Source organism: Poromitra crassiceps (genome assembly GCF_964638095.1).
Source record: "Poromitra crassiceps genome assembly, chromosome: 6".
Lineage (NCBI taxonomy): Eukaryota > Metazoa > Chordata > Actinopteri > Beryciformes > Melamphaidae > Poromitra > Poromitra crassiceps.
Window position 1 is genome coordinate 27,221,527 of NC_139627.1, and position 22,592 is coordinate 27,244,118.

The 22,592-nt window shown below is 43.3% G+C and overlaps 1 protein-coding gene across 1 annotated transcript in view; it reads left to right on the forward strand.

Annotated features, from left to right (window-relative positions):
• LOC310777823 (nck-associated protein 5-like) overlaps positions 1–22,341 on the forward strand; it is a 62,061-nt gene extending 39,720 nt beyond the window's left edge. Inside the window, exons 7-13 of the mRNA XM_083638176.1 lie at positions 3,693–3,872; positions 4,009–6,929; positions 8,190–8,304; positions 9,903–9,978; positions 16,044–16,418; positions 21,309–21,392; positions 22,203–22,341. Of these exons, the coding sequence (XP_083494302.1) occupies positions 3,693–3,872; positions 4,009–6,929; positions 8,190–8,304; positions 9,903–9,978; positions 16,044–16,418; positions 21,309–21,392; positions 22,203–22,204 (3,753 nt within the window). The 3' untranslated portion in view covers positions 22,205–22,341. The remainder of the gene's footprint in view (positions 1–3,692; positions 3,873–4,008; positions 6,930–8,189; positions 8,305–9,902; positions 9,979–16,043; positions 16,419–21,308; positions 21,393–22,202) is intronic.
• The last annotated feature ends 251 nt before the right edge of the window (positions 22,342–22,592 follow it).

Genomic DNA, 22,592 nt, shown 5'->3' on the forward strand with positions numbered 1-22,592 from the left:
ACAGTATAGATACAGTTGGTCTGTGTGTTTGAATGCCCACAAAATGTTACTACGGCTGGCGAGACTAGACGGTGGGGGAAAACCCCCCATATATCTCAATGGGCTGACTCATCAAAGGACGGTGCTGTGGCTCTACATTACAGGAGGATTGGGGATTCTAGAGCAGGTACATAGACGTCTGTTCTGATGTGCATTTACTGCGGTGGTTGTCTGCGATCCTGTCTGCCTGGGCTGGGCTAGCAGCTAAATGCTAACTATGCTGAATGGGGAGAACGGGAGGATTTCCTCCATGCTGACCCATTGGCGACGCGTTTATGATGAGACACCGCCTGAATTTATGGGTGCGTGCTCACTGGCACTGGCAGAAAGCAGTTTTCTCTTATCAGCGTGTTTTGGCAAATATATACAAACTAGGCATATCGCGCGATGCACGCTTGATTCCTAGGAGTGGCCTGCTGTGCAGGCTTGCCCGCCCTGCAGCTCGCCGAGCTGGCCCTCGCGTATGCAGCTCGGCTGCTGCGTGGCCTCGCCTGCCCTATTGGCGCGCGCACAATGGCCCCTATCTTCCCACTGGCCTTAGGCGCTAAACTGGCGTTAAATGCAAAAAAACACGCTTTGCACCTGCCTCGGGAAGATAGCATCATGTTTTTAGGCCCTGAAATGCGCTTTACGCCGAAGAGGCGTGGCACAGTGCCAGAATAGGCCAGAATGGGCGTTTAATATAAATGGGCCTTAAATACCGGCCTAACGCTATCTTCCCCCCTGGCGTTAATTTAGCGTTTAGCGCTTTTCAAAACCAGGCCTTATTCAGTGCACCGGGGATATTATTGTGCGTAGCTGCGCAGCTCTCCTCTGCCATCTCACTCTCTCTCCCCCTCTCTCTCTCACTTCCTCTCTCTCGCGCGTCAGACAGGCACAATGACAGATGAAAAAAAAGTTGTTATACCGTAGTTTTGAGCCCCTGTCATTCAGAGGCTGTTACATCATCCTACCTGTGCAGTGACGTGGGGGAGAAGAAATGGTAGCGAGAGAAAACGATATCATTCTGCCCAAACTTTCACCAATCTAATCTCATCATGACATCCAGGGATAGGCTATATTTTTCTAGCCGATGCGTTTAGAACATTCTTTTCACGTTGATCTTGCTATTCATAGCTTTCAAGGGGCGTTACGTGCTGCCGGGAACGCCCACCTGGCGGTCAAAAAACAAACTTGTTCATTCGCTGCCAGCCAAGTCGACTAGTTTCTCACGCAGTGTTTGTTCAGCCGTTTGTACACACGTCTTTGCAGCCAACATTTCCTCAAAGGTAAGCTCAAGTAACGTTACAATAATGATTAAAATACCCCGTTAACGTTACTTGAGCTTACCTTTGATGAAATGTTGGCGTGTGACGTGTGTACTTTGATGGTGTGTGTGTGTGTTTTCTTTCTCCGACGGCATTCTGTAAAAGCACAAGCCAGGCGAAAATGCCGGATACCTGTTGTGCTATCGGTTGCACTAACCGACGAGGAGACACGCCTGGCTTGTGCTTTTACAGAATGCCGTCGGAGAACACACCCACACCCACACCAGTCCCCTTACGAGGGAACTGCTTTTTACTGGCAGAGCTGTGCTGCGCGTTTCCAATATGAAGCAGACACTGGAGTCACGGTGCAAAGTGAATCGATTCACCGTGTCAGTATGTCACTAATGAAACAGAGCTGTGCTGCGTTTAAATATTCCTGACTGGAAACTGGAGGAAAAAAGACCGCTTTTTGCTGCGTCTGGTCAGTGTTCAGCGCCATTGTTGTTTTGAGTTTTGACCGCCAGAAGGGGCGTTCCTTGTACTTACGTAACGCCCCTTGAAAGCTATGAATAGTAGCGTATTTACATGCTTGCTGCATTTAAACTGCAGTGAGATTGGTTTGAGAAGCATAATAATATGGAATAATATATATGGAGACAGACGGGGATGAAAGAGGGAGGCGGGAGCTCAGAGCGCTTTGGGCTTTTCTGACCGGATTGGATCGCTCCGTGGAATTGAACATGAAAGGGACATTGTGATTCGTTTACTGCACTTCTCCAATGAGCACGTTGTGAATAATTCTACGCTTAAAAGGCGTGGTTATAATGCTTAAGGCCACATGTAGCGCCGACACGAAAATATTGACTACGCCGGTCCACGCCCACTAATATGGGCTGGCCTGGCACTAAGCGCTAATTTAAGGCCAGTGGGACGATAGAGCCCAATGTCTCCCTCTCTCACTCAGTCTCTCTCCCCCTCGCTCTCTCTCTCCCAGTCTCTCTCCCCTTCGCTCTCTCCCTCAGTCTCTCCCTCTCCCTCAGTCTCTCTTCCTCTCCTCTCTCTCCTTCTCCCTCAGTCTCTCCCTCTCCTCTCTCCCCCTCTCCCTCAGTCTCTCTCCCTCTCCTCTCTCCCTCTCCCTCAGTCTCTCTTCCTCTCCTCTCTCTCCTTCTCCCTCAGTCTCTCCCTCTCCTCTCTCCCCCTCTCCCTCAGTCTCTCTCCCTCTCCTCTCTCCCTCTCCCTCAGTCTCTCTCTCTTGTGTGTGTGTGTGTGTGTGTGTGTGTGTGTGTGTGTGTGTGTGTGTGTGTGTGTGTGTGTGTGTGTGCGTGTGTGTGTGTGTGTGTCACTGATGACATCATCACAGAACTGCCTAAGCCTAAGCTTTAGGGCAATCAGCCTTAGGGCAATTAGGGCCATTAATATGCCCTAATTAAAAAACACAGCTCCGTCAGGTCACCCGCACAGGTGCTCTTTACACCCCCTGAAAGTTTCAGCCCGATTGCACGTAAAACGGCACAGCTGTGGCCGGCCAAAATTCTTGAAACAGACCGAGAGACAGAGTCCACATTGTCAAATTTATAGATGGATTAGGGCTAAACAATGACTCTACCAAGTCAAAGATGAGATGAAGAATCTGCTTTCTCAGAGGAACACTGTGTGAATATTGATTTTGGTTAATCTTGTAGGCTCCAACCAAACAAGAGTATTACTCATCTATTATTGGTAATTGGTTATTCATTGTGCACTGATGTTTGAAATATGAATGACACGCCAAGAGGCTGCGAGCTCAGTGTGCCTTTATATCAGGACAGACAGAGGCATCTCTATAAAATGCCTCAGTTGACCAACTTCCCAAAAGTAATCATGACATACCTGCAAGACTAGAGAAAAGTAGATACACACATTATAGAGCAGGAGCCCTCTAACTAGTGGAGTGGAAAATGCCATTCCTTTCCTCAATTAGCCTTTGGATGGAAAGAGACAGCAATGTATCCAGCATATCGATTCTTCGAGACGTGTGACAAATACAAATGCAGAGCCATGGGGCATCCTCACGGGTTGTGTATAGTTCAGACTGCTAAGAGAAATCTATTGTGAAGAGAATCTATTGAATACAATGCCAGGGATTATATGGATGAACAAGCAATTTACTTGACTGGTGCAAAGGTTAGCAATAATTATAAGATTTGTCAAAATTGATCAATTAAATTCTTAAATTATATATCATAAATATGTATCTCATATATTTAGGTCTCATTAAATTTGACAGACACACAGATGTTGCTTCACATTTTATTACATCAGCCTACAATGGCCATTAATATGATACACTAGGTACTATATCCATGTCTTCATAGTGTCAGTTTGCTTAATTTTTGTTGGCTGATTATATAGTTAATTACTTTCCAGGAGGTCCAGAGGAATGGAAAGGCGGGTATTCCTGCTGGGAGGTGGCCCAGTCTGCTGAGTCTAACATGCCCACGCAGTAGCTGCAGTGGCAGCAGCAGTGAGGTGTCATTATCCAGTGGTTGTAGTGAGTACTCCAGTGGCTCCCATACTTGGGCGGAGGGACGCGGCTCCTCCAAGCAGGTGGGTTTTGTTATCTTCCTACAAATTAATTACCACATCAATTAACAATATAAAGTAGGCCTTCTTGGCATTTTGGGTAAAAATGAATGATCGATCTATAACATTTAAAGAATTGTAATTCGCTCTTGTTATGCAGAGCGCCATGAGCCGGGAGAAGAGGATGAGTACGGGGTCAGTATCCGGCAATGCTTCCGCGCCAGTCGAGCAGACAGACCTGGGATGGAAGGAAGGGCACATCCTGAAAGGCCTGAAGCGTCTCCAAATGTGCAGCTCCAAAAAAACATCCTCACTTGCATCTGTGCAACATTACAAAGATTGCATGACCTCCAATGAGGGAATATACTCGCTTGGTATCAAGTGTGCGCCACAGGGGACTGTACCCAAACAAGCAGTCACTATGGGCAAACCTTTCAAGGCAGGAGCAGGGGGTGCTGCCCTAGTTTCAGACTCAGATGATGCAGATGATGAGTCACCTAAATCCCCATCCAGGGAACCCTGTGACCAAGCCACAAAAGAGCTTCTTTGCTTGGAGAAAGCCAATGTTACTAGTAATAGAACAGATCCTGCTGACAGCAGTTTTCAAGAAGACCCTGTCAAACTCACAGAAAATCCTGACAGCTTCCTCTCAGCTGTCACAGACATCTTGGAGCGGCCCACAGTGAAACCGGGTGTCAGCCCAACACAGAACCCTACCAACATGGATGAATTAAAGAGCAAAGACTCACTAGAAAAAGAGAAGCCATCTGGCCTGAAGAAGTCAAATGACAGAAACAATAACCAGGAAAGGTCCACTGACCGTAAGTCTAGACTTGATGATGTCAAACGGCAACAGAACAGACTCATAGGCAAGCAACTGGAAGCAGGGAGCTCATCCGCTCAGCACACTGCAACAACAGCTCTGAGCTGTGTTAGCGAAGCCAGACAGCGCAGCTCCTCAATGGACATTCCTCATTGCAGAGATCAGGCAAGTCAAGTTGGCAGTGGCAGCAAGGACTACGCCATCTTGGACTCCCCGCAAAGGAAGCTAAAACCTCAACCTTGTGACTCAGCGAGGAAGGCTTTTATTCTGCGGAGCAAGAGTGCAGATGGAGGACCAGATCAAACCAAGCAATTACATTCTCCTCTACAACAAAAGCTTATTAAGGTCCATAGGTCCAAAGGACAGTCAAACTCTCCTGGACACAGTATTCGTGGCAAGAGATCGAACCTTGGCAAAATGCATGGTTCAGGCAAGGGAACATTTCCTAAAGTTGAGAAAGGTGAGAATCTTGCTGAGACGAGAACTTCAGAGTCTCTTGACAGTGTCAGGCAAAGTTCTCCCCTGTCTTCCCCTGTGAAACATTCAAATGCATTTAAGCCTCCTGGGGTCAAGAGCCCTACAAAAGCACCTTGGCAAATCACTAAACCTCCATTAAGTAATGACTCTGAAGGCATCTCTACAGCTTGCTCTCCACTCAAACAACGGCGTCAGGAGCAGCACTCTGAGGCTTCCCATTCAGAGCTTAGGTCCCCATCCCCACCACCACCGCCAGGTCGAACCACCTCTCTTCTCGTTAGACCTGGTTATGACTCTTCACCCAAGAAATCTGTAGGTCAACCTCAAAGCTCTAACACTGGGAAGGCAACAGCTACCAGCACCAAGCCTCAATTACACCAGCTTTCATCTGGTTTACAGATGCAGCCTCAACACTTTAACAAAGCAAAAGACAGTCATCATATGGCCCCACAAATGGCTGCTGAGGTTATGAAGTCACCTAAACATGTCCCTACCCAGGTCTACCATACACAGTCATCCAGGATACCATGTACAACTTCCATCCCAGTTCAAGAGTCACACGTTTCGGACTCTGTCACATCTTCTATGAACAGAACTGTCACATGCCATGATGAAAATATATTACCAAATCAAAGTTTCTTACCAGTATCCCAACAGAGCATTGAGGAGCCACAACCTTCCGAAGGCTTGCCTCAGGCTTTTTGTCATGTTTACTACCATGGAATTGGCCATAATTCTCAGACTTCCACCCGAGATGTGAAAACAGCACTCCCTGTAAATGCTAAATCATATGAGGCAATTCCAGGACCGGGGACCAGTACCTTCCTAGTTCTCGGAAGGCATATCAAAGGTGATACAAACACTACTACAAAATGTCTCCAGACATTTGAGCCTTTCACTTGTGATCCCCATGCTCAACAGATGATACATGGAGTTAATGAATGTGGTGCACAGAACAGAGCCCGGAGAAAGTTTGAGACCCGATGTAGCTCACTGGATTCGGAGCCCTCAGTACAATGTGCTGCTGCAGACAGTGGTGTTATATTAGACTGGGGATTTGATGAGGAAGGTTGGCTGTTCAAACGCTCTGTGTCTGTGTCAACCAGACCTCCCCTCAAGCCAGTTATGGGCATGAATGGGGCTAAGGTTCGTAGCCAGAGCTTTGGTGCACGATACATGGACCGGCCAAACTTCAACAGATCTGGAAAGGTCCGTACCCAGATCAAAACTCACTCGGGGAGCTCTTTAAACACTCTCAGTGATGTCTTCCCAGGAAGTATGAGTTGCTCCAGTAGCTATCATTGTCCAATGAACCGATCCCTTTTGAACAACTTCCTGATTGAAGAGGGTCTACCAATACCTTCACATCTGGCGTCTTCCAGTGAAAGACTTCAAAGTCTAAAACAGCAACGAGAGCAGGTCAGGCGTCTTCAGATTGAACAACAGTTCTCGAGCGCCTTTGGTGAACCAGTTTCTGAGGAACCAGAAAGACAAACTACTATAACCACGATCGAGGAGAAAGTTATGCTTGGAATAGAGGAAAACTTGCATAAGTCTCAAGAACAGGAGAGAACCAGTGAAGCAAAGCAAAAATCTGGCTCAACCTTGGCAAACTGGTTTGGCTTTCGCAAGAGTAAGCTTCCTGCTCCAAGCAGCAAAAAGGCTGATCCACCTAAAGAAAAAGAAGACAAGAGGGAGCAAAAGATGACATCACTCCTGGGGGGGAAGCAGACAAAGTCTGACAAAAAGAAGGACAGAAGAAAAAGTGATGGAAAAGACTGGTAAGAAATAGAAGTAACCTAACAACCCAAGATAACAACAGTCATTAGGACAGACAGAAATTACTGCTGAGATATAATACATGTGAAATCATAGTTCGTAAACAAAGCAACACTAAGCCAAAACTTAAAATCCATAATATCTATTCAAAGTAGTGTGTGTGTGTGTGTGTGTGTGTGTGTGTGTGTGTGTGTGTGTGTGTGTGTGTGTGTGTGTGTGTGTGTGTGTGTGTGTGTGTGCGGGCGGGCGTGCGTGCGTGCGTGCGTGCGTGCGTGCGTGTGTGTGTGTGTCTGTGTGTGTGTGTGTGTGTGTGTGTGTGTGAGTGTGTGAGTGAGTGTGTGTGAGTGAGTGTGTGAGTGTGTGGTGTGTGTGTGTGTGTGTGTGTGTGTGTGTATGTGTGTGTGTGTGTGTGTGTGCGTGTGTGTGTGTGTGTGTGTGTGTGTGTGTGTGTGTGTTTTACATATACGGGGGGGGGGGGATGGGGGAGGCCAAACAAGAAAATAACTCAGCAGCCAAATTACAGATTCATCTGACAATCTGAGACCAATACTTGTTAACTTAAACACAATATTGGCTTCAGGTTGAATGTGTACACCAAATGTCCCCCATTACATCATTCTTTCCTCTTTTTGTGGGATGGCCAACATTTTTTTGTAACACCTATGGATGTAAAGTTGCAATATCACACAGACTCCTTCACACACTACGGTACAATCATTTTAAAAGTTTTCCAAAGCAAAACTATCAGTTATAACAGTAGCCTGTGACAGTATGTTTCATTTTCCAGTTATGGGTCATGTTTACAGAGATGAGACAATCTGTTTCAGGGAATGCAATCTTCTTGTTAAAAGTTGTCTAAAGCAAGACCATCAGTAATAACAGTGCCCTACTTTAGTTATGACTCTAGTGTATTAAACTCAACACCCGTGCCTTTTGAGACGTATTGAGCGCTTGGCTTTCATTCATATTTCATCTCAACACTGAACCAACCGCACTTGATCCAGCAGATATCTTCATAGTCTTTCTGCCAGCAAAGTGATTTACAGCTCTGGATAACCTGGGCCATTTTTATCAAGTGGTCTTAGAGACATTTATCACCCCTCTTAGCCCTGAGCCAAGTTGAGACACATTTCATACAGAACATCGCAGCCAGGTTTAAAAAGATATAGGGTAATTTATCAGGTGAAGCACCCTGGGCATGTTGAATCAATATCAGAGAATCTCAGATGATAGTGGTTTGTTGAAAAACTGTTGTCTTTCAGCTCTGCAGGGAGGAGAGAGTCTCATGATGCAGTGCGGGCCTGCATCTCAATGCCCTGCCCAGGAATATCCCTCAATGAGATGCAAGGACATGCTGACATCTTAGGGGACACAAAGGTAAATTCAATCACTACTCAATACAAAAAGGCCAGTTATGTTATTAGTACAAGCTCAGTTTTAGTTTTACTCAGGGAAATGTGTACAATGCATCTGTGTGTGTGTGTGTGTGTGTGTGTGTGTGTGTGTGTGTGTGTGTGTGTGTGTGTGTAACATTACAATATAAAAGTAAGACAGTGACCTAAAACGCCCTAACAAAAAATTTAAAAAAGAGAAAAGTTAGATGGATAGAAATGAAAAGCACTAGACAGAAAATACTGTATGAGGCTAATTTCAGCAAGAGTCCTTCAAACACCCTTACACACATTTCATCATTTCTACTATCATTTCCAACCCTTATTTCAAATCATCATTGCGTCCATAATCCCACCATCAGTGCCTCTTTTCCCCATCAAATAATGTCTCTCAATAATCCAAGTAATTGCTTCTAGTTTTCAAAAGCATCTGTAACCAAAGTTTTTTCAGTAGCTATAACAGATGTTTTGTAATTAAATTACTGTAATCCCATGTACGGTAATCAGTGTATCACCTAATCTTTGACATTTGGTGGATACTTTTTATTCAAAGCATCTTATAATACCATGAGTGTATACATTTGTATCCTCAGTTTCCCTTGTGGGAATCTACTGTAACCTCAAACCACTCACTAGCAGTGTTAATGCATACTCACTGCACTGTTGTCTAGGATAATACAATATAAAAAAAAATTCAAACATTTACACTTTCAGGAATTAAGTCATGTCTTTATCCAACGAGACATAATAAATGAGCAGTTGACACACCCCTGTCACAGGACTGTGATGGAGGGTTTTGTAGTTTATTTTTGACCCATGCTGGCCAGGTTTACTGCAATTATGTATGAATTTTTAGGATGCACTCCATCAATCTAATAGCAGTTGTACACACTATTCCTAACCACGAGGCAGTACTGAGCACTGTGTTGCATTATGCAATTGAGCTTCCATCACCAAAGATTCAAAGTGCCTTGCGGCCATATTTGCTGCTTCCCAGCAATTTCTGGGGCACAGATGATCTTCAAGAGATAGTTTCAAGTTTATTTGAAATGTGCATTTGTATCTTCTTTGCTCTTATTTAGAGTAGACAGACAAGTGAAGGATTTGCATGTGTAGTGGACGACACGAGGGTTGCAGGTTCGCGCCCCCAATTACAAGATTGTTTAGGAGCCCCAGTATGCAGAAATATTCAAATAGATTAGACTAAAATAACAATACTGCATCCAAAAAAGCATGGAATTACCATAAAGCATGTCTGTAAAAGGGAGACTCGTGGGTACCCATACTGTACTCATTCAGATATTTTGAGGTGAGAGGTCAAAGAACCCCTTTGAATGCCTGTTTTTACCTCGCCAAAATGTCGCCTAATTTTGGACCATTATTTACCCCCCTTCCTGGTCAAAATGAGCCTGCTACAGCCTCTGAAAGACAGTAATATCGGCCACAGACAAAAAGGGCAGTTTGACATCAAGGAGCAAAGGGGCAGCCTTTGCTCCGCCCTTCCCCCCCACTGCACGTCCCTGGTATATAAGAAACACATGAGCAATGGTATTTTTTTTTTTGGTCTTTCCACAAAACGCAAAGACGCAGATGATGAACCAGAGAGCAGATGGTGAAAATGGATCTGCGTTGAAGAGCCCCGGCCAGGATCCTGTAATAGGTCAGATTTTTCAGTCCTCTGTTGTGTCAATGTTACAAGAATCATTTTAAAGAATTATAGACATAAATGATACTGTAAATACACATCTGGGTATTTGTAGTGTACAGCTGAGTGAAATTAGGAGTGATGCTAACATTATGTCTTTATGTTTTTATCAATGCTTATACCATTTTAGTTTGTCGGCAGTGAATAAAGCCAAATATAATAACGGCATAGCAAAAGTACTAAATAAATCCTTTATTTCTTTTTTCTTTTTTGGTTTAATTTATTCTGCCTCTCTACATGTATTTATTTCCATTAGTCGATTTGATTTGGGGCTAAGACAGGTCATATCACCATTGTTATTGATTGATTGATTGATTGATTGATTGATTGATTGATTGATTGCTTGATTGATTGATTGATTGATTGATTGATTGATTGATTGATTGATTATTTTTTGCACAGTAAAATCAAGAACAAACACAAGGAAACAAATGGATAAAAATATTGTGCAGGTAGAGAGACAAGAAAACCTAATGGGCTTATATGAGGTCTCACCTGAGAGATTAAACCAATATTAATAACTATTACATCAAAGCATACAATATAAACAAAAAACAAGAGAAAAGAACAAACAAAAATAAAAAAGTAAACAAAAATAAACATAAAGCATGACAATGTAATGCATAGACAGCAATGGAAATCAACACCATATACTATACTATTATTAATACTACTACTACTACCCACACACACACACACACACACACACACACACACACACACACACACACACACGCACACACACACACACACACAATTGATATACACCATGTATAATTAGACTCCTTTTATTTAAATTAAAAAAATAGAATTGCATGTGGTGACAAAAAATATATATATATATATATATATATATATATATATATATATATATATATATATATATATATATATAGTATATATATAGTATATATATATATATATATATATATATATAGAGAGAGAGAGAGAGAGAGAGAGAGAGAGAGAGAGAGAGAGAGAGAGAGAGAGAGACTGTGTGGGTTAATCACCTCATTAACCTTTCAGCACTGTGCCAACTAAGCACATTCATCCAAGCTGCTGTTGAGTGAATTAACTTTACCTTCAACTCACATTGGGAGCATTTACAGTATATAGATTTATATCATCCAGAGTTGGCGGCATAATTGGTTAGGGAGTTTTCGATTTGAAGATAAAGTTGTGACCAACAAAAACAAATCCAGTACAACCAGCAAGAATGCAAAAAGCTTTTCACGTCAAGACGTTGGTGGTGGACTGGGGAGGTGGGTGGGGCGAAACACAGCTCCAGAGAAGACAATCAGACAAGGTACAGCCGCCACTGATGTGAACGGTCAGGAAGAGGCTGATGACGCGCTGACCGTGGCTATATATACTGCCACGTCATAGGCTCAGCAGCGATGGCTATTGAGGATGGGGTGATGAGTCACAAGACACACGTCATAACAGACATCAGCTATAGTGATTTGAGGTAACGTGACGGTCTCCATCTTGAAACTCGGTCGAGACCAACATTTGTGTTAAAGTCACTGTTTTTGCTAGATTTTTGTCCAGCTGATTCTTTTTGGCAGTGTGCAAAATGTCTTTAACTTTTCTTAATTTTTACATATTTGGCTAACATATAAGAGTTTTGTTTTTGTTTGCAAATGTTGGCTGACATTCACTAACAAGATGCCTTGTTGAACGGATCTCAGATTTGCATCGTTTCGATTTGAAAAAAATCTGCCAGTTGCAGTCCAGCATTGTGACTCTTTTAGATGAGAACATGGATTCAATAAATTTATTCAGTACATATCCTTCTAACTAAACTTATTTCACTCATGATTCAACATAGTACAACAACTATTACAGTACAGTATTCCTATACACACAGTAAGCTACATTTGAAAGAACTAATTGAAAAGTTCAACATATGGTTGCCCTTTTTAAAATGCTGAAATCAGATGATCTTTCACAAACAATGCTAGCTTGTGACTTGAAGCAGACATTGATTCAGTGTGATCAATTCTTAGATTCTGCCTTTCCAGGAAAGACTATGTCACGGCGGCTGTTGTTGAGTTCCAACTTAAGACCCACCTAATCAATAATGTCCGTGTTCCATGTCTTCTCTAATTAGTCGTTCCTGTTTTTGACAGGATGAAAATAACATTTAATTATTCTCAAACACTTTGTTGCAACTTTCAAAAACAGAAAGTTTAAGCAAATATAATAATATAAACGCTATATTCACATAACAATAAGAGACATCAGTGGTTACAAACTATCTGTTTTGATCAGCGAGGACAAGCCACTGTGATATTTTCAGAGCTGGGTTGTAGAGTATTTGCAAATAATTTTTTAAGCATGCTTGGAATATGAGGTGAATATTGAACGGAATATTATATGAATGGAAGTTGTCAATAACAAAAAAAGTACAATGTCCCAATTTGACTTTCAAATGCTATTTCCTGTGGTATACAGTATATATATATATATATATATATATATATATATATACACCCCTCCCTCCCCTCCCCCATTCACGCATCATGCTCTCCCACTCTTCATCCCCCATCCTCCCCCTGCTTTCACCGCTTCCCCCGATTGGTCGAATTGAATGAAATTTGACACTGTCCTTTCTCGGGTCCCCAGCAGTGCACACGGCAAGTTTCAAGTCGATCGAATGAAGGGTTCTCCAGATATGTGAAAGCCATATTCTGATTGGTCAAATTACACAAAATTTGGCACTGCACTTTCTTGGGTCCCCAGCAGGTCACCTGCCAAGTTTGAAATCGATCGGACGAATGGTTCTCGAGATAAACCCCTATTTGTGTTACCCATAGGTGGCACTATGACTGTGCGCATGTCGGGTTCCCAGCAGCGCCCCCCCCCCTTTCCCCAAGTTTGACATACACACACAGACAGAACCGGAATTATAGTGTAGATCAGGGGCAGGGGCGGACTGGGATCATAATTCAGGCCGGGCATTAGATACCAAGCAGGCCAGGCCAATACAGGCCGACGCGCGTGCCGGCGTCCGAAGGGCGCCGCCGAAAAATTTGGGCCGTTTGAAGCTCAATTTGGGCCGTTTGAAGCCCAATTTTGGGCCGTTTGAAGCCAGATTTGGGCCGTTTGAAGCCCAATTTGGGCCGTTTGAAGCCCGATTTGGGCCGTTTGAAGCCCAATTTGGGCCAAGTCCAATTTTACAATGAGATGCACCCACTTTAAACCTGAATAAAGTAATAAAACCACTAGTAAACCAGTAGGCGGCGCCTGGCCTGCTGTTCAGTGAGTGGCCTTTTTTCTTTTTTTTTTTTTTTGCAGTCCAGGCCAGGCCAGGCCACCGGGCATTTGCCCGACGTGCCCGATTATGCAGTCCGCCCCTGATCAGGGGTGTCAAACATACGGTCCGCGGGGCAGCGCCAAAGGGTCCAATCCGGCCCACTGGATGACTTTGCCAAGTGTGAACATTGCACTGAGAAGTCATTCAATCTAATTTGATGCACTTGTAAAGGCTAAGAGGTTCATCACGGTAAACTGTTTTCATTACCCTTGACTATAGAGAATTGCACAGTTACCGTCAACTGTAATGCACAGTTACAGACAGTAGACTTGATATGATAGGCATATGGTAGCTGAGATAACCCTATGTCCTATTCCCATGGATACTATCCTACACCCACCCTCCCCCTCCATATGTCACTTCAAAGGTCTTTTACTTTTAATGAATCTTGAATCTTGAATGTGAAAGCATGTTCTTAAAATGTACCTGTAATTCTTTGCACTAAAAGAAACTGCACATTTGTAGTTGTTATTTATTAATAGGTTATTATGCATTGATTTTCTTTGTTTGGCCCACTTGAGACCAAATTGCGTCGCATGTGGCACGTGAACTAAAATGAGTTTGACACCCCTCAGAGACTTGGCATGGTGTGACTTGCACCATCACAATTCTTTGAAACTGTATTTTCATTTGAAGAATGATCACTCAGAATACCCAGGAGCAAAAATTAAAGACAAGTAAACTTTTGAGGAATCGAGAGTTGTGGTGCAAAAACGTAATTGTTCACGATGCCTTAATTAATAAATGGGGAGCAGCTGTTGCTTTTGCTCCATTGCTTGATTGCCTACAGGCTTCAAATGAGGCTGCTTGACAACAGCTTCAGGATATATTTTCTTGTTTTGTGTGTCAGCTCATTGGACTGATAGCTGCTGTGATACGTCTGTTTCTGCACTTTATGGCAAAACGAGAGTAAGGAAAACTCCTGGGAGAGAAGCTTTGTGGAGCTGATGGCTGGAGGTCCACGGTCTCCTGGAAGAGTTGTTTAAAAAAAATCTATTGTTCTCTGTACAACAGTAGTGTGAAGGACCCTGACGCTTCACAGAGCTCCTAGTTCCTTAGTTGAGAAATATATTATTCTGTGTGTGTGTGTGTGTGTGTGTGTGTGTGTGTGTGTGTGTGTGTGTGTGTGTGTGTGTGTGTGCCAAGGCAGATTTCTTGCTTGCATGTATGAACAATAAAGTTTCTAATCTTGAATCTCAAAGTTGAGAAATAATGCACACAACATAGCCGTAACCCTTCCCATGTGTGTTTGACAGTTATGACTGATATGCTGCAATTAAAATAAATACACTGCTTTGGCAATGTATTTGAACTTCATTTCATGCGTCATGCATTTCATACTCAGTGTGAACGATGCATGCCACTGGTCACACACCCATTAGCAGTGTCCATAGTTTACAGCAGTGTGGTTCAAGTGGGCTAGTCTCTCTTGGCTGAATCATTCTCTGTAGCAATATTACTGTGTAATTAGCTAGGAATCATTACCCTGCATCACACTTATGTAATTGCAGTAGATTGAACTGAACAACCATTCTTCGACTTGGCGCTAAAGAGTAAATCCTTTGCCTCATCAAACGGAGGAAGGAAAAAAGTTGCATGAATGCTTTGGGAATGACCAAAAGGTGCAACTGGTGTCAGCTGCTTAGAGCTCCCTCTGTGTAACCCTGCCCTACAGTAATGACAAGGAGGCAAACAGTCCAATCACGCTGCAGAGAAAATGTCTTAGGGTAAATCAGTGTTGTTGCCCTTTGATAATGCAGTTGCTGCTACTGAAATCATATCACCCACATTATCATTCTGGCTTTTCATCCATGAGGTTAAGAAGCACTTTAATGAGCAAGTAGAGCAGCCGTAGCCAGGGTTGTCTTGGTGACACTGGTGCAGAGCACCTCAGTCTCACACTACAAGAATACATACCAATTACTGCAACACCACACAGTCGAGTCCAAAGTCAGAAACTGACCTTTATCTTGTGTCCTTAGTTAACAACTTATTTTACCTCTGCCGATGAGTTGGCTGGGAGGTAGATGTTTTTCTCTGTCTGTCTGTCTGTCTGTCTGTCTGTCTGTCTGTCTGTCTGTCTGCAGGATATCTCAAAAAGTTATGAACAGATTTGCACAAAATCTGGGCCAACTTAAAACTGATTAACTTTGACCACGGTCATTGCCACACCCCCTTTTGGCCAGTGGGTGTGGCAATGACCGTGGCCAATCACAAAAAGACACTTAACTTCCAAACTGATTCACGTAACACCACAAAATGTAGAAACGCAATCAGGATAACGCAAGTGAAATTGTCTTTTAGGATTATGTCTTGATTCAAAATCATTTTTGGCATATATCAAGTGTAGTTTATTGAAACCAGCATGATTATCTGCCAGTGCAGTGAGATAATTTGACTAAAAATATCACACGCAAAAATAAGCTTGATAGGCCTGGAAACGAGTTAAAATCACTTGACAGCTTGTCGTTTTTCACAAGGAGTCTTACTTACACACTCAACATTGATGTTGTAGAGACATATGTTATGCCCAATGTTGTTATTATAGCTATTCACTCATAAATATGACAGCACTAGAAATCTGTGAATAGTGAATCGCTTTGAGTTTTTCTGCAGCGCCACTTCAACCATTTACACCCTGTTGTCTCATTCCTGCTTGCCGCCGCCCTGAGCCCCTCCATCTGTTCTCCTTGTGCCGCAGGCTCTGGCTGCAAGATGCGAACGTTGGACAGTGGAATCGGGACCATCCCGCTTCCTGAATCCTGTTCCTTCTTCTCCTCCATCCTGCACCTCCTCCCCAAATCCTCATCAACCCCAGACCAGTCCCTCAGTCCTCCCAGTGCTCCCAGTTACTCCAGTGAGGAGGTGTCTTCTTCCCCGTTGCCCCGTTGGAAAATACCGTCCGGGTTAAAGGTGGGGGTGCCCAACTCCCTGTCCGACTCCTCCATGACCCTCATCCCGTCAGTGCCTTTCCCCACTGTGGCCTTCCTCCAGCCCATCCAACCCCAGTCTGAATGCATTGTGACCTCTGGCAGTGTGTCTGATTCACAGAGCAGGCTGCCCAGGCCAGCCCCAGGTAAAAGCCTCAAGTTAGGACTGCAGCAGTGAAGAAACTGCTCATAGGCGTTTCCCCACTTTTTCCTTAGGGGACCCATATTTTACCATTGTATATCACTGGCGACCCCCACCACCCCCACCCACATACAATAGACCCTTTTCACATGGGCCATTTTGTGTCAAAAAGGCAGGGTAAGGACAGGTGCAAGCAAAACACTAAGGAGGGTTTCCAACTTCCATGATTGGATGTTGCAAACCCTCATTAGTGTTTTGCTTGCACCTGTGTTTACCCTGCCTTTTCGACACAAAATGGCCCACGTGAAAAGGGTCTATTACAAAAAAGAGAGGGAAAAGTAACCCACTTCTTTTGAAATTGCTTTATGTACATTTCAATATTCATTGCATTAGGAAAAAAAGGGAACAGAATGGTTAAGTGTACGTGAACTTAAATAGTGAACTCATACCTGCAGGAAGTATCAGACCATTTTTCCTTATATTTTTAGGAACACACTTCTATGTCTGTATTGTGATTTTCTCTCAATTTCAATATTGTAGTAGTTTTAGTTGCAAAAAACCTCTGAAATAGAATTTAAACCATGATTGGGCACTAAAATTCACTCAAACCAATGCTATAATTAAATTGTACTAGGTGGGTTCGCAGCTTCTTACGACAGGGAGATCCACCACACCGCATATAATCAATGGCAGGGGAAACTCTGGGATAGATTAGACCTCTAAATGAAGATATAATTGACCAAAAAACAAAACGGAGCAATTAAATGTATAAATGAAATGTGCAAATGAAATAAAATTTATTTGCAGAGTTTTTCCTGTAGCTTTTGTTTTATGTAGCTGTGTTCAGGCAGGAACTTCCATCTATGGGCACTGAACCACAGGGCAGATATTTGGTATTAAATAAAAGGCCAATAGAGTGCCACAGGAATGAGTCTTAAAACCCAGAAGTTAGCATCGCCTGGTTTCCTCACAGTCAATAGGTTTTTTGAATGGGATTTTGGTTAAATGCAGTTAACATGTTAACTGTAGTTAACAAAAGTGTATGAAACTTGAACGTTGTGTTTCGCAAATTAATCTTCACAAACGAACACCTTTTTTTAAATAGTTTTTAAAGCGTTTTCTGGCGATCATGATTTTTGGTGATTTGGTGATCGGTACGCTTAAAAAATAATAAAAGTAGTGTTCATTTGTGAGGATTATCTTGCTGAACACAAAAGTCTCCGTTTCATAAACTTCTGTTAACCATAGACCTTATTTCAGGCATCAAATACCCATATAACAACCGCCAGATACTGTATGTCTCACCCCCGGTAGCCTACCCCCTTAAAGCGCGAATTCTACCTGACGCATCCGCGAGCACCGCGAGTGTCCGTGCGGCCAAGTGACGTCACACCAGCAGACACGCCCCTACGCGAGGCTCCCGTATGGCGGGTTTTCGTCTGGCCGTGCACACCCCAAATTTTCAAACTACGCGGAGACGGCTGGGCAGATAAAGTAGAGCTTTCAAAAACAACGGTCACTTCTGCGAGGAGAAGCCGCACGGAGTATAAAAGCTCAAAACGTTTTCTTGTCAGGATTCCGTGTCTTCCATTTCAGCGCGACAGTCCATACATCTAGTAGAATTATGACTTCAATCTCAGAATTATGACAATTATTATTTTCCAGAATTCTGAATCCTGACTTAAACTCAGAACTATTTTTTTTTGTTTTTTTTGCCTTCTGTAGTTTTAAGTTGTGTGTGGTGTAAAAAAAAGAAGAGCCCCCATCCCCCCCAGCCAAGTGGGGCTAATTGCCTTTTCTCCTACATGTATTAGTCCTGCCTGCCTGCTTTCCTGCCTGAAACCTTGAACCTGCCTTGATTGGCCGTTCACACAGACACACAGACAGACAGAGACACATGGAAAATGTAATCCCTATGTCTCATTGACTAGGGAACCAGGCAATGCTAACTTCAGGGTTGGCCTACAAAAATACGCCATCCCTGCGGCACTCTATATCAGCTAATTGTTAAACTGATATATCTAACCCTATTTTATTTATCTAGGGTACGCTGTTGCTGGATACAGTACACTCGCTTTCTTTTTTAGCACCAACCTGATTAAATACATTACACACCGTCACGGCAAGGATCTCATTTCAGAGTTCTGTAACCTTTATAGACGTAATGCACTAGACTGGTGCATCAAGTCATACATCAAAACCGGATGGGACCTCATACTGTTTGAGCTATAGAACAGGCTGTAGTAGGACATCTTGCCAAATGCCACCATCCAAGTTCATTTGAAAAGGGTGTATTCAATGAAAATCCCGCTCAGGTATTTTATTAAGTTATAATTCCTGTATCCATATGAGACCATTTCAAGGTCAAGGAGGGAATACATTTCATGAATGTAAAATGCAGCACATGCATAAATGGAGATTGAAGTAGCACTGTGCCTGCTAGCAGATCCCTGTCTAAAGCAGACACACCCTGGCCCTGGGATGCCAGTGAGATGGAACATGGAAGCAGCAAATCACTAACTTGATGTAAATACAGTCCTGAAAGCAACAGTGATCATAGTGTGTTACAACAACTGAAGCCCGTATCAAGGCACTAATATCTTTTATCTCAGAGGACATGCTATCAACATCATCACCCCCCCCCCCCCCCCCCCCCAATGCAGCTTCTTTACACCAGGGGCTCCCAAACTTTTCAGACCAAGTACCACTATGTAGCAAAGCAAATGTCCCACACACACACACACACACACACACACACACACACACACACACACACACACACACACACACACACACACACACACACACACACACACACACACACACACACACTCACTCACTCACTCACTCACTCACTCAAATCACTCACCCACTGAAATACATACTCTATACCAGCTTCCTATCCCTAGAGCACAAATTAATTTCCGGGTAAGATCTAAACCTACTTTTACAGCTTTAAGGTACTCCATCCACCACTGGCTTAGGTTGCTTTCACACTGGCGCCCAGGTACCATTCCCGAGCACACTTGTCCCCAAATGGGAAATGTCTGTGATTGCGGCACAAGAGCTGGAAGAATAGACAGTGCAGGAGAAGACTTTCCATCTCTTCTCTTTGTGGGCTGATGCTACAAGCTGTAGCAGGGGCCCAGCTGAGTGTGTGCATCATTAGAGGGGAAAGGACATTTGGAAGTAAGTACCCCTATACAGAGGTTATTGATGTACGACACTGTGCATGTGTCACAGATGTAACAAAGCAGTAAGCACACGCACGCGCGCGCACACACACGCACGCACACACACACACACACACAATTTTTTTTCTTTTTAAAACCGGCCTTTCATGTGCTTTTAAGGGGAATTACAACATTAAAAATAGACTTGTTCGTCAGGGATACTGTAACTGCACAAATAACCATTAGCAGTCTTCCTGAGAGCTGACATGATAGGTTATACACTTAGTTGTGTAACTTGCCTTAAAAGCTCTGGCGGACCACCAGGCGGAGCCCTGCGGACCACTGGTGGTCCACGCCCACAGTTTGGGAACCACTGCTTTACCCTGTCAAGAGGAAAGATGTATCTCATATTAGAAGGCTTTTTAAGAGATAAATAACATGTTTTATATCAGAGCCCCAAGGCTAGTCAGTCACCGGAGACGTAGCGTGTTTGCAATGCCAGTGGGGAGGGACATTTTACCAAATAAACCATTAAGCTGTCAGTTAAAGCACTTAAACTGTGTTGCAGTTGATTGACTTTAATATTGGAAACAGATTGACAGGCTATTCTTATTCAAATCACTCTGAGTGGATCTGGCTACAGTGCTGTTTATCACACTATTGGTGTTGTGGTGGGAGGATTATGTTAGAGTTGTGATGGGAAGAAATGTGTCTCACATTTTATGGTTATTGCAGTTCCAAAATACTGGAACCACTGCTGCAAAAACAAAACAAAAAACAAAATCGAGGCAGCAGCAGGGTTGGGCTGCATCTACTGAGGGCATCTGTTTGATGAACTCGAACCCTTTCAGAGAGTGTCATGTGACTCGTGTCCATACCTGAGAGTGTCATGTGACTCGTGTCCATACCTGAGAGTGTCTGACAGACATGACACTGAAGCCCTCCCTGACCCACAGAGAGGGGCGGTCTGCCATTAGGCAAAGGCAGCCAGAGTGTCCTCCCAAAAACAAGAATACAGCTAATATAAACTCATCTGTAAAAATAAATACAAAATCATGGCCACCTAAATCCACCTGATGTAATGCTCACCTAAATGTCCATCTCTCAGTGCGTCCTGGTGGCTCACCTGGTAGCACGCATACCACGGAGGCTCAGTCCTCTGCGTGGCCGACGCGGGTTCGAATCCGACCCGAGTTCCTTTGCCGCTTGTCATCCCCTCTCTCTTCCTACCTTTCCTGTCTGCCTACTGTCCTATCTAAATAAAGGCAAAATGCAGAAAAAATAATCTAAAAAACAAACCAATTCTCAGACAGGATTTAAAAAAATCTTTGCATCAACTTTCTCATTTCACTCAAACAATGAACACAAGTTGTTTGTTTTCATGTTTAAACACTCAAGCTCTCATTCCTAAGCCCCGACTCCATTTGCTCAGTGTTTCAGCAGCATGGCCAGGGGGGGTTGTTGCCATCAGTATAAAGCCAGAATTATGAATTTGTTATATTTTGCAGATGTCAGATGTCACTCTCCTGCCAGGTTGAATGCAGAATTATAATTTTGCTATCTTGTGTGAAGGCTTCAGATTTTAGTCTGTCAGTGTCACTCTGTTCTCCTCTCTCCGCATCTGCTGCCTCGTCTGGACAGGAGAGGGAATGACGAGTGACTGCTAAGAACGCCTCAGTGAGTTTTGTTGTTTGGTTCTTTCTTTTTATCCGCTCTTGTAGGTGGAATGGAACCAAAGAAGCTGACCTATATCAGATCCTCTCCGAGCCAACAGAAAGAGCAGACCAGACTCCAGCTTGCCAACTGTAAGAAAGACATCTCTGGAGTAGATTTTTGGCAAGTGGCACATTTGGACCAACAACAACAAACAAGCAAAAAAACCTTGTAGTCTTATTCCATTTGACTTATCAAAGCTGCGTCCCTTCAATATCCTCTTCCAAACTGGAATAATACCATTGTGTTTTTCACCACTGTACTGTAGATGTTGCAGTTATTGTTAAGACTTGGCTAGCCTGATTTAAAGGCTAGTTTCAAGTGTGGTGATTAAGCTTGTCATCAATTACTTAGTGTGTATGTAAAATGAGTAAATAATAGAACATAAACAAGCAAATGACCAGTGTTGGGGGTCGTTACTCAAAAAAGTAATATTTTACACATTACACATTACTTAAAAAAAGTTATGCCTTTACTTAATTACTCCCTGGAGAAAGTAATTGGTTACACTACTCATTACATTACTTTTGCGTTACTCTGTAGCATCACCTGAGATGTGAAGTAATGTGCATATCTCCACCACCCCCTCAAAAGTTGCAGACCGCGCTCCCATTTTCCCCATCTGCCTCGAACTATGAAAGTTGGTACTACAATGGATCGGCCGGACGGATTACTGCCTCTGATTGGCCTGAACCAACCAATTGTCACTCCTCACACCTAAACCTAACCAATCATCAACCGACATACAAAGTGTTATCATTTTGTCCCCTGATGCCCTTCAGTGACACATCAGTTTGTTTTAATTTTGTGTCATATATCAATTTCTATCAATGTACTGTATTTCATTTTGGAACAAAAACACAGTTGCAGAATCTCACTCTGTTCCCCATCTTCTGTTCCAGAGCTGATTATGAGCGAATGAGTCAATCTGAAGCGAGGGAGCAAGCAGTTGCAATATCGTCCCTAAATCCCCGGATTTGGATGGTGCATGTGTGTGCCAGGATGAAACAGCCAGGACTGGATGACTGGACTTGTACGGTTCCACCTGCACTCAGTGTGGGTTTTGAGATACAGAGCATATTAGGCTTTCAGGTGATGTAACTCACCCTCTGGAGGCCATATTGGAGGAACACATCTCTTTGGCATCAGTGGCTGTGAGCAGCTGACTGGATTTCTAAATGTACAACTCGGCTATCTCAACAGAATTCAATAGATGTGGTTAGCTTGTTAGCTAGCATAGCCAAACATCGCAGTAAAAACACATGATTTTGCACAAGCTTTGTAGAAACTAG